Source organism: Mus musculus, chromosome 6 (genome assembly GCF_000001635.26).
Source record: "Mus musculus strain C57BL/6J chromosome 6, GRCm38.p6 C57BL/6J".
NCBI classification, from domain to species: domain Eukaryota; kingdom Metazoa; phylum Chordata; class Mammalia; order Rodentia; family Muridae; genus Mus; species Mus musculus.
The window spans coordinates 8077299-8089989 of NC_000072.6; the positions used below are offsets into that span (position 1 = coordinate 8077299).

At 41.4% G+C, this 12691-nt stretch overlaps 1 protein-coding gene across 6 annotated transcripts in view; it reads right to left on the reverse strand.

Annotated features, from left to right (window-relative positions):
* Positions 1 to 12691, reverse strand: part of Col28a1 (collagen, type XXVIII, alpha 1) — a 196610-nt gene that overhangs the window by 80199 nt on the left and 103720 nt on the right. For all 6 annotated transcript variants that reach the window (XM_017321502.1, XM_006505031.2, XM_006505032.4 and 3 more), the window contains 5 exons: positions 9634 to 9705; positions 8809 to 8877; positions 6436 to 6507; positions 3005 to 3073; positions 2397 to 2465 (listed from right to left, as the gene is read on the reverse strand). In XM_017321502.1, coding sequence (XP_017176991.1) covers positions 2397 to 2465; positions 3005 to 3073; positions 6436 to 6507; positions 8809 to 8877; positions 9634 to 9705 — 351 coding nt within the window. The remainder of the gene's footprint in view (positions 1 to 2396; positions 2466 to 3004; positions 3074 to 6435; positions 6508 to 8808; positions 8878 to 9633; positions 9706 to 12691) is intronic.

The window sequence follows — 12691 nt, forward strand, 5'->3', positions numbered from 1 at the left end:
TTTCTAAGCCATTCCAGCTACATTTAACAGAAGCCTGGTCATTCATGTATGAGACTGTTTCCCAAATAAGACTCCATCTCTGCCCATGCTTACGATACAAGCAAAAGGCCAACAAAAGAGAGAGAAAAGAACAAAAGAAGGAAAGAAAGAAAGAAAGAAAGAGGGAGAGAGGGAGGGTGGAGGGAGGGAGGGAGAGAGAGGGGGAGGAGAGAGAGAGAGAGAGAGAGAGAGAGAGAGAGAGAGAGAGAGAGAGAGAGAGAGAGAGAGAGAGAGAGAGAGAGAGAGAGAGAGGAGAAACTGCTCCTCCCTGGTTATGCTCAAAAGAAAAAGAATACAGTTCTGGTTTTGATTTCTGTGCTGAGCCGATGATATATCACCAGCAGCTGTAACTGATTAACTTCTGGTCTTCACCACAGAGGAGGGCACCCTTAACACACATTACAAACACCTTTTCCCTGCAGGGCTTTGCCTTCTCTCCTGCCGAGTTTGCAGTAACTTGGTTACTGCTAATGTTAACAAGTGCGATGGGTTCTCCTCATTGTTGATTTGTCTAGATTAGGAATCACCTGGGAGACAGGCTTCTATGTTTGTCTTTGAGGGAGTTCAAGAGAGTTTGCCTAAGGAGAAATTACTGGCTCTGAAAGTGGGTTGGGACCATGCCATAGACTGGGGTCTGGACTTAATAAAAAGGGAAAAGGCTATAAGACCTCCAGCATTCTCCTTTCTCTGATTCCTGATTAGATAAGATGTGAGAAAATTCCTGCCCGAATGCTTTCTCCACTATGATGTCTCCTGAACCATGAACTAAACCAAACCTTTCCTACTTTAAATTGCTTCTTGTCGGGTATTTGGTCACAGCCCTGAACAATGAAGCTAGGATGTGTCTTGGGTCAAGTCTAGGGGTTGGTTTTCATTTTCATCGTGGCATTTTTATAAATCAAATTTTGCCATGTTTCCGTTCTTCACTAGATTCAAGAAAATGTCCTACAGAAGAAACTCACTGTGGCCTGTCTCTCATTCAACACATACCAGCACACACACACACACAAAAGGGATGGGGTATTTTGAAATGTGTATTAGGGTGGTCCTGAAAGTTCACTGATGTGGCATGTAAAATTGAATTAATGTGCCAACCTCCCATCATACATTCAAAGGTGTACGTGACCCTGTAAAATGTGAATATGACTACATTGGAAATGAATGGCATCAAGAATACCACTAAAGTCCAAAAGGGGGGAAACGTTTGGCTAAAGAGGCAAGCATCTTTAAATACAATCATCTTCAATGCCTGGCAATCATGAGCAGGTAAAGGTGTGGCTGAATGTAACAGCACACTGCCACTGTCATGCACGTGGAAGAATAAGGAGAGATAGCATAAATCATAGATGGAGTGTGAACAACCAGTCATCAAACAACATGGAAACGCTCCCCACATGAACTGAACAAGATAACATCTGTAGTTTCACCTGGGAAATTTGACAATTTTCCTGAGTCAACTTCATAGCCAGGGTCCCAGATGCGGGATAACCAACCTGACCAAGCTTGTGTGGGATTTAAAAAAATCTTAGTCCTGAAAGCTTTATGTGACAGGGACCCCAGTCTTGGGCAAACCAGAGCAGTTGTGACTCTGCTGATATAAAGAGAGTGTTTTTCTAACACTGACTGTGTCAGCAAACACTCAATCATGAGAGTTAATATTTCCTAAATATATGAAAAATAAACCTGTTGCTTATTCCTTTTCTTCCCCCTCCAAAGGACATAGACTCTTTGCGTGTATTTCATTAACAGATAGATACTGTAAGTAAATGATTAACTTAATAAGCAGGATATCTTGGATCTTGAACATCCCCCAAAGGTCTATGTGTTCAAAGAATGGCGCCCAGCCTGTGGCTGTACCAGAAGTTGGTGGAGCCCTTCCGAGTGTCAGGTTTCCTTGGGGGAAATTAGGTAACTGGGAGCATTTCCTCAGGATGGACACTGGGACTGCAACCCTTCTCCTAACTCCTTTGGCTCACTGACTGTCATCAGGTGAGCAGGAAGTTTCTATCGTGTATTTTTACCTTGATGTACTGAGATGGCACAGGCCACAAGCAGAAGGAACAGGCTTTCATAGTCTAAAAACCTCTGAAACTATAGGCCAAAATAAACTTATGAATTGATGATACAAGTATTTCACCATGGTGGCAGAAAGCTGGCTAATATATTAGGGGTCAAGTCCTCTTCCTCTTGCTCCCCCCACTCCTTCTTTCTCCTCCTCCTCTTCCTATTTTGTTTTGAAAGGCAGGGATAAAACAAAGGGCCTTGTGCATGCTAGGCAAGTATGCTATCTCTTGGTTACATCCCCAGCCTTAAGTCTACTTTCTCACATCCAGAAAGGAGGCATCGCTAAATCATACCTTTGGTCCTCGAACAGGAAGTCCAGGTTCTCCTTTAAGACCAGGCATGCCAGGTCCTCCTCGGTCTCCCTGTCAATTTTAAATAACATTGGCAAGGCTCTAGGTTACATGAAGAACTACAGAAGTGCATAGTCAAAATAGACCGCCAGTGTGTAAAGAGCTTAATGTGTCCATCTCATCCTTCAGACAAATTTGAGAAACTCAACCGAAGAGTTAATAAGCCTGAGTGTAAATGTTGCTATAGATGTCTGGGGAAAACCACTAAAATGATATGTAACAATTAGACTCAAATATTTAGATGTAAGAATGCCTGGGAATTCTCTTAACACTGAGTGCATCTTTTCCTCCAGACTTTTTGTAGATTCGCCTATAAATGTAACAACTTTCTTACATGTGCTGAGGCCTGGGGGCTGAGAGAAGGAGCATGAGGTAGCACGGCAAGCCTGGAGTCAGGAATGAGAAGTCTGGCTTTGAGCCTGCTTATCTGTGAATATTTCTAAGGTCTTCCCAAAGTAAACTTCTAGATTGCCAGAACTATCATCAGTGACATAAAACTATATATGTATTCGACCCTCCCCCCAACTTTAAAAAGTGCCAAGAATATATACCTTTGGTCCAGATGGTCCAGGAATTGAGGCTCCGGGCATTCCGAAGGGGCCCATAACACCTGGCTCTCCCTGAGACAACCAGAAAAGCTGTTACCTTTCAAGTAGAGAAACTATATGCAGTAATTATAGGAGGAAAAGAAAATAATATCTGCATGTTTCAGAATATTCAAACCCCTGTCTCTATAAGTGTGAATATGAAAATGATTGGAACGTTCTTTGGAAACCACTGCTGAAGTTATTACCCTGCAATTTCTCAGTGCCTTTAAATAAATGTGTTCAATTAATTCCTGAATAGTAGGAATTTTTTTATCTCTTGTGTAGCTTTTTACTGGCTAATAAAGATGAAGCAATCTGTGATGCCCATGTTTTATACTGTGTACCAAGAAGCTCATAGAAAAAAAATCTTGTATTTAATCACAGAAATAGTCTCCAGCATTAAGTTTTACAGTACATGGCTAATTTAAAAATCGTTTTGCTTTGTTGCTTATATTGTCATGGCTCCTGTTATATCAGTATTCCACTGTATACATCCCTTTTTAGAAACAGAGATTATATATTTTATTTAAAAAATTGAATAGGGAAATTGAAACATCTTTCTCTATTTGCTTCCTCCCACCTTCCTGCCCTCCCTCTATCAAGTTCTCCTTCTGCCTCCATTTTCTCTACTATGGAGTCCCCAAGACTCAAGAAACAAAACAATAGTGTCTGTGTCTCACCTGAATCTAGACCAGTGTTCCTCAGGTACTAATACTTACAGGTAAGGTTTCTAAATATCCAGTGCCCACTTACATGCCCCAGAAATCCAGACTTCATAGATCTAAAGGATGGGGGTCTAGGAATATGAATTTTTATAAGCAGCTCTGGGGATTCTGACACAACTGTAGTTAACACACTTTGAGAGATTCTGTCCTAAAGCGCTTGTTACTACACACCCCAAGGTATTCAACGTGACCCACTGGGACAGAGAAAGAAAATATCACAACTTAATATATTTTTATTTTCATACACAAAATTATATTTTACATTATTTACATAACATTTTAAGTATATGTTAGCAAAGTGGTTTAAACATTAAAATTGTAACTAAAATATGAGCAAATTTATATTGGAACGTGGTCAAAATTTTACTGGCAGGTGTTTGTAATCAAGGGAATTTGGAAATTACTGTTCCAGAATAAGGCTGAGGAAATTACAAAGTGTGGGTCAAAGTCAGCCTGCATCAGGTTTTGACAGCCTTGAACTGAAGGCTAGTTTTCACATTTTCAAGCAGTTATAAATCTACGTGCCTACACAACAAACTCAATTTTGCTTCTTGGCAGACGAAGCTGAACTATATTCTAGCTGCTCCTTAAAAAAAAAAAACAACAAAAACAATATAAAAATGGTGGAGGCTGTCTCAGAGACTGAACTATTTCTATGCCATGCCTCAGCTCGACTTCTCGGATCTCCGCTCACTGGCTAATTCCTCCGTTGCCTGATGTGGGTGTCCTTAAATCTCGGTAGCATGAAGTGGGTCATCCCAGCGTTTCTAGGAGCATGTTCCTCTTCCCAGGTACCTTTGCTGTGGGAATTCTCCACAAGACAGCCTAACTGAGCACACAGCCTGCTGGGACATACTTCATGCCACAGCATGTGTGTGCTCATCCTTAAATCCAAGCTGGTGGGTATAGCACATGACACCTGATTCATGCTCTGGCAACAGATTAACCCGCATCCAATCCTCTGACAAATGAGCAAAATTTTAGTCAGTTACAATTTTCCAACAAAGACAGGTGGATGGCTCAGCAGCAGGTAAAGGCTCTTGCTGCCGTCCCTGACGACTTGAGTTAGATCCCTGCACTCCACATGGTGAAGGAGAAAACTGGCTTCCACAACACACACACACACACACACACACACACACACACACACCATGGCACATGCACACACACACACACACACACACCATGGCACATGCACACACACAAATAAATAAATCATCACTAAAACCAGGGTTAAGACACAAATTATGTTTCTAGATTTATTACTTTTAAAACATGGAAAGGCTTTATTATGTTTTAAAATATGGCAGTTTTCTTCACCTTTAAAATATCCTCTATTAAAACACCAAATTTACTTTGAATAAGACTAGCTACAACATAAATTTTTGATAATGCTAATAAAATGTATTTCTTTCACAGTGACAATTCCTCATAATGTGTCTCTTGAACTACTTTGTGACCCCTTGAGGAAACAAGGATCCCTGAGTTTGTCCCCAAGAATATACTAAATGCAAACCTCAGAGACACTGGGGGGAAAAGACCAAGACACCTGGCTTTCTAACAATCTCTTCACACCAGTGATGGGCATTGAGCAGTATGACCAATCATGGCTCTACAGGCAATCCTGTTTTGTTACACTCTTATTTTGACAACACTAGTTTTCAAAACTCACTTCTTTTCAGGGCTGGGGAGGTGGACCTGCAGTTAAGAGCACTCGTAGTTCTTCCAGGAGGCCTGGATCCTGTTTCTAGCATCAACATGGTAGTAGTTCATACCTGTGCCTAACTACAGTTCCAGGGATCTGATGCACTTGTCTGCCCTCCAAGGCTACCAGTGATGTATACGGTACATATCCATACATGCAGGTAAAATGTACACACATAAAATAAAATTAATAAACCTAATAAAAACTTCAAAAGAAACTTTCTTTCTCTTCATTTGGATTTTAAACATTCTCACCTTGTTTTTGATAACCCGTGTCTTCCTGGAGACAAACTCTCGGGATTACCATTTCAATTTGCTGACATCAAGGATACCAAGTTCTCTCTCACTGAGCTTCACTTACTGTGTGCCTCACTCTCCACTTCCCCCTTAGCACACTGCTCTGGACAGTGTGGACCATGGCCTTTATCTTCCATTTCACAGCACTGATTTTTCTCTCAGAGGAACTCCTGTGTCAGGCTGTGCACTGACTACCAGAGACTGTTGAGAGCTGACTCTGTATTGCCACCATTGCTCTGGCCATGTGAGTGACTGGCTCATATGTCACAAAGCAGAGCTGGTTGGCACAGCCCTTCCAAAGCTTCTCTTCAGTACGCCTATCAATCAATGTTGGACTTACTGCCTAGCAAAATAACATGGCGGGGAGGGATGTGCTATGGCCCTACCTTTAGCCCAGTTTCTCAACATGTGGCAATTCCTAGAGATGGCTGGCAGTCTGATTGTCCCCCAGAAGCACAGATAATTAGTACATTGTGAGATCTCTTTATTCCATTCTATTATGGATTGGAATGAAAAGTTATCTAACAACATTTTCCTCTTGGGGTTTTTATTGTGTATTTGTTGGGAAGGAAACGTGTAATCAAATTTGAAGTGGAAATTTAATATTCTATTAAAACCAGACACAATTACCCTGTCCTCGAAGCACAGATGAGAATATGAGAAACATACCTTTGGCCCTTCGGGTCCTGGAAACCCCCTCTGTCCTTGATTTCCTTTGCTCCCTTTCTTTCCTTCATCACCCTGACAGAATAATTACAACAATACAGAGGTCGTATTAACACATCATCCTCCGGCCACGTGGCTCCCACATCAGAGCCAGGCTTTTGAGACATCAGCTTGAGCGCAGCCTTGCCACCCAAGGCTTGTAAAAACTTCTCAAAGACCTGCTCAGTCTTTATCATTAATTCAAAATGTTCCGATGTTCGTTACATCTAAGTTCTGAATCTCAACAGAACTTTTGTCTGGATTTACGAGTCTTCTGTCCCGTTGTCCTGTGCACAGATGGCTCTGATACATTCGGCATTTCAGAAAAGAGATGGTTTTTATCCTGCCTCTCAATTGTCATGCTATTTCCATTTAAAAACATTAAAAGAGACATTTTTCAAATCGAGACCCCATCTCTTCCTCAGTGGGGAGTCTAGTTCCCTCTATAAAAGAAGGCCCATCATTTTCTTGGTAAGAAGATACTCAAGCAGTAACCTGCAGCAGAGCTGGAAACTCTCTCCTGCTGCTTCCCAGCATGGCTGTGCTCATCGGTGTTCCCATGACCATAAAGAATCTGCTCCCTTCCACCAAGGCCTCAACAGCATTAAAGTTCTCCACTCTCTCTCCCTCCTCTCCCTCCTCTCCCCCTCTCCCTCCTCTCCCTCCTCCCTCTCCCCCTCTCCCCCTCTCCCTTCTCTCCCCCTCTCCCTTCTCTCCCCCTCTCCCTCTCCCCCTCTCCCCTCTCTCCCCCTCTCCCCCTCCCCCTCTCCCCTCTCTCCCCCTCTCCCTCTCCCCCCCTCTCTCCTTCTCCCTTTCCATAAGGCTGCCCTGGGAGGCACTATATCCATATGTGGGCCCAAGTCAGTGAAGGAATCTCTCCTTAAGCTTGCGTCTGAGATTCTTGGCACATTGATGGTACACCAGGTTTAGTCACCATTTTCAAACAAATATCACAATCGCTTGGAGGGTTTGGTAGAGCACAGATGTCTAAATCCCATATCCAGACTTTTCTGATTTAAGTCGTCTCTACAAGGGACTGATAATTTGTATGTCAAACATTCATGGGTGATTTTGACCCAGCTGATCTCGGGACTACAGCTTGAAAGCCAATGAACCACGTACTAGCTCATCAACAAAAGGATGCTCTATAAATCAAAGAGACTCCAACTTCGTCCACAATGATGCAATTAACTCCAGAGAGTTAACTGAACACAACAGGTGCAGAGCCACATGTCACTCACCACCAGCACTGGCCAAGGACGGCCTGGACAGCATCATATGGCACTGCTCCACTCGTGCTGCACCCTCCACAGTGACCGGGACATTCTGGTGCTGATTTTGTCCCTGCTTTGTTGCCCGTGCTATTAGGTTTCCTCACTCAGGGTTCATGAGCTCTGGCTTTTCTGAGGACTCTCTCCAGCCACCTCATATCCTAATCCTCAGATCTTTCTCAGAGACACTACCCTACCCCATCTTCTCACTTCTGATTATTAATAGGCCAGTATTTCTAAATATATCATGTTTTGAAAAATGTTCTTCATCTTCTTGTTTGAAGAAAAAGTTGATAGGTTCAAGTGGCTGAAATTGTACTGATATATTTAAATTCCACTTTCTAGGGGTTAAGGGTTTGACTTTAGTTAATACTTTTACAAAGCCAATTAACTGTATTTTAATAGAATTATAAATAGAATATTAGTGTATATGCAGTGTGATTGATAACTCTGCCCAAGAAATACAGGAATTCTGGCACCTTAGAGGTGGTATGTTACTGAAGGTTTCATCCTATGGGAGAACTCATATCTTCTCATCTTGACATACAAAGATGCTATTAAAGTAGCATTTCTAGAGTGAGTAATGTGAAATTGTCACTTTATTTACTTATTTGTTTTATACTAGGAATGTACTTCATGGCCTTGTACATTCTCTCACTAAGCTACAAACCCTGTCACCCAATTGACATTTAATGAGGTGATATGCCTTACTATTATGTGAAAGCCTATACATATTTTAATAAACTTTACATACTTTCAAATTGTAACAATGTGCCTTGTGATTTCTTTTCCTTTCCAATGCTTTCTTTAAATATCTGTTGACCATTCCTTGAGAAAACATGTGTTGAGTTCTTCTCTATGCTGGAGCTTAAGATGGATGTAGGAAAATAAAGATGAATAATATACACTTGCCTTCTTCCAAAGGCCCACAAGACAGAGTTCGTGATTTGAAGCAAGATGTAAACATGTTTGACATAGCAAGACCATAAGTCAGACCTCTCTTAAATCGGCTCTTTTGACTGGGGACCAGCAGAGGGACAGCTGCTTCCTGCTGTCACTTGCATACCTTGGGGCCGGGCTGTCCTTTCCCAGGCATTCCTTCTGGGCCTCTTGTTCCTGGAAGTCCAGCTTCTCCCTGGAGGGAAGGAGACCAATGCCTCAGTTGGTCCGTGGAGGACAAAATGCAGAGCCCACCTTGTGTCTCCTCTCATTGCCAGGGAATTTGACTTGAACCACCCCCCAAAACACACCAGACCTTCGTTGTCATCTCAGAATTAAATTGGAAACTTGTCAACAAATAAATTAACATTAAGCTCCCCTTCACCCAGAGCAACAGAAATACCACAGAGAGTTCCCATCTCTGCCAATTTCCAAAGCTGAGCTCTCTTTCCTTTGGCTCTTCGCTCACATTTAGTAATTTTTTTTTTCAACAAGAAAGTCTTTCCACCTCACCATCTGCTATTTTTCAGCAGTTTTATTAAAAACTGAGTATTTCAAATGTCAACACCAAATTGTTCAGGACATCTTTACAATAGTTCAGGACATCTTTACAATAGTTCAGGACATCTTTACAATAGCCTTAGCTTCCCAGCTGCATCCTCAGGCTCACTCTTTTGGAGGAAAAGAGATAGTTTTGTTTGTGATTAAACTGATGTGATTTCCAGAACCATGGAACAAAGTGGAAATGCCCAGGCCAAAGTACCAGCTAGAATAAGAGCACGCGGGCCACCAGGGCAGTGGAGGAAACGGACTCTTTTGGGGGTAAAGGGAAAGAAAGGTTGTTCTTACAGACACTGTTCCCTGGTAATTTAACCTCAGGTCCTCGAGGACCACGGTGCTAGTGTGATCCCACAGTTTTGACACTGATGATATTTTAAAAACATAAGATTACCTTCTTTCCAGAGGCCCCATCTTCCCCTGGGACTCCAGGCTGTCCTGGGAGCCCCACTGTGCCTGGCTCCCCCTGGTGGATAAAAAAAATATTTTTTTCAATGACATGTCCTTAAGGTGTACCTCATTTTGAGTTATTAGCTATATCCGAGAGAAACACCTCTGAACAAAGAAATGTGATTAGCAACAAAACTTCTCAACTTTGGGGAAGTTGCCTAACTTCTGCTTTTCAGTCTTTTGCTGTGGGTTGAATTGTGATGTCCCTGAAGAGTTGAATGTAGCTGGAAATAGGGTGTTTATAAATATTATCAAGTTAAGACAAGATTATTAAGATAAGTCCTAGCTCAGTATGACTGGAATCATGATGGAAAGATGATATGGCCTTATACACACAAGTGGAAAACTCTGAGACATCAGAGGCAAACGCAGAAGAGGGGCAGCAGCCACAAGCCTAGGAGTGCTGAGAACTGACAACCATAATGAAAAGCCAAAAAGAGGCCAGAAAGAATTCGTCCCTGTAGGGTTTGTTGAAGGCATGGCTATAGATATCTTGATTTCAGTCTTGTAGCCTCCAGAATTTTGAGACAATAGATTTCTGGTTTTCCAGGGCGCTAAGTCTATGGCACAGTCACATCTGCTCTAGGAAAAGATCCTTTTGTTGGATTAAAAAGGGGAAGTGTAGAGAGAATATCTTGTTCATTGTACGGATGCATTACCTGTCAATTAAAAAGCCTATATGGCCTGTGACTTAGTCAGAAAATAGAAGGTGGTATATCCGAGAGGAGAAAGATTTCTGGGATAGGCCCGGGGAGAGATTTGCCAGGAAGATTTAATGAGCCAGACACATGGTACCTGAGCACAGTAACAAGCCACATGGCAGAATGTAGACTAGGATAAATGGGTTATCTTAGTTTTGATCTAGTCAGAGAAGAACCTGGCTATATGGCCAAGGTATTTGTAAATATATTTTGAGTCAAAGTCTTCTTTCTGGGAGCATGGGGCTGGGAGGAAGAACCAGGGCCTAACTTCTACAATTAAAACGTTAAGCCTAATGTAGCAATGCCATTAGGGAACAGATCTAGTGATTGAAAGCCTCTAGATCAATGGTTCTCAACCTGTAGGGCATCCTGCATATCAGACATCCTGCATATCAGACATCCTGCATATCAGACATCCTGCATATCAGACATCCTGCATATCAGACATCCTGCATATCAGATACTTAATCACAATACATAACGGTCGCAAAGTGACAGCTATGGAATAGCAACAAAATAGTTTTATGGTTGGGGTCAGCACACCTTGAGGGTGTCTTAAAGGGTCACAGCGTCAGGAAGGTTGAGAACCACTGCTCTAGATTCTCCCCCAGGTAGCAAGGCTCTCGTTGGCTCTCGAGCCAAGCCCCACTAATCTTTGAAGTCTTTGGAGAACAGGGTCTCTAATTTACACAAAGCTTTCAAAACACAACACAAAACAGAGGAGACAAAAATCTACCCATTTTGATTTAAGCTATCCAATTCATTCCTAGATGTGTATTCAAGAAAAGGGAAAACAGTTGTCCAGAGACACCTCAATAAATGTTTGTAATTTGTAACAGTGAAAGCTTGGAAAGAGCCAACATGTCTACCACCAGGAAATTGAGTAAGTAAATTGTGGCGTCCTTGTGCAAAGGGAGGTTTCTTGGCAACGAAAAGAAACAACTCTTCAGACATCCTATGAAGTGCATCTTAGAATAATTCTGCTGTGTGGAAAGAAGCAACAGGTACCTCAGAAGGAGTCAATGGTGGAGCAAGTTGTGGGAAGCCCATCAATACAGAGAAGCTAGGGGAGAGAAGAAGAGAGGTTTTGGAAAGGGTTTATGGTAACTCCAATGAATAACGAATGCCTTCATTATCTTGGTTTCAATGAGAAAGTTTCAAGACTTTCATATGCCAAATCCAAGTGTATATACTAAGCGTGTTTATTTATTATAGGCTAACAACACAATGAATGGTTATTTTAAAAGGTTGAAACTTCCTCAATGAAAGATTAACTGAGTAAAGTATTCTTAAAAAGGAAATACCATGTTTACCTTACCTAAAAAAAGTTTACCTAAAAAAGTTGTGTTTACTTAAAAAAAAGAAATGGTTCAACAACTAAAAGCTCTATTAGTATATCAGGTTAACAGTGTAAAAAGGGCCAGGTGTGGTGGTGCACACCTTTAATCCCAGCACTCAGGAGGCAGAGACCGGCGCATTTCTGAGTTTGAGGCCAGCCTGGTCTACAAAGAGAGTTCCAGGACAGCCAGGGCTATACAGAGAAACCCTGTCTCGAAAAACCAAAAAAAAAAAAAAAAAAAAAAAAAAAGGTGTAAAAATGAAAAATTACTACAACTATTTTAGTAGCCATTGAAGTTGACAGAAATTCATTATTTATTTATAAAAACTTAGCAAAACTTTGATAAAAGTTGAAATAGAAGAGGATTTCTTTGACCTAAGGGAGTATTTCAAAGATATACTTTATCATGTACTTTTATTTTTATTCAAATAATATGACGATAGGTAAAAGGAAAGGTAACGAATACATCAATCAGGAATAGTAAGTGATTTCATAAAGTGACTTCATATGAATCTCGACATGCCAAAAACTAAAACAAAACCAAGTAAACAAACCAAGTGCTTCTCCGATAGCCTGCAGTAGCTAATCAGAAGGTGTTGGAAAGAGAATTATTCGTACTGCCTAGATTTCTTTTGGGGAGCCTAAGAATGACTTTATGGGATAGAAGATCTCTATAGAAGAAGTGAAAATATTTTCCTGAAAAGTTAGAAATCCTTACTCTGTAGTTGGAAGAGCTCAATAGCTAATCTGTAGATTTGATAAGATATTTTATTAAATTTGACAAACCAACCTAATCCTAAAATGTACTAGAATGAACAGTAAGCAAGAAAGATAAGTGTATTCCTGTTATGTGATGTTGTTTTTTTTTCCCCTTGAGAAAGGGTTTTATGTATCCCAGGTTGACCTCTAATTTGCTGTGTGGCCCCAAGAATGCCCCTGACTGTATGTTCTCTTGCCTCTGC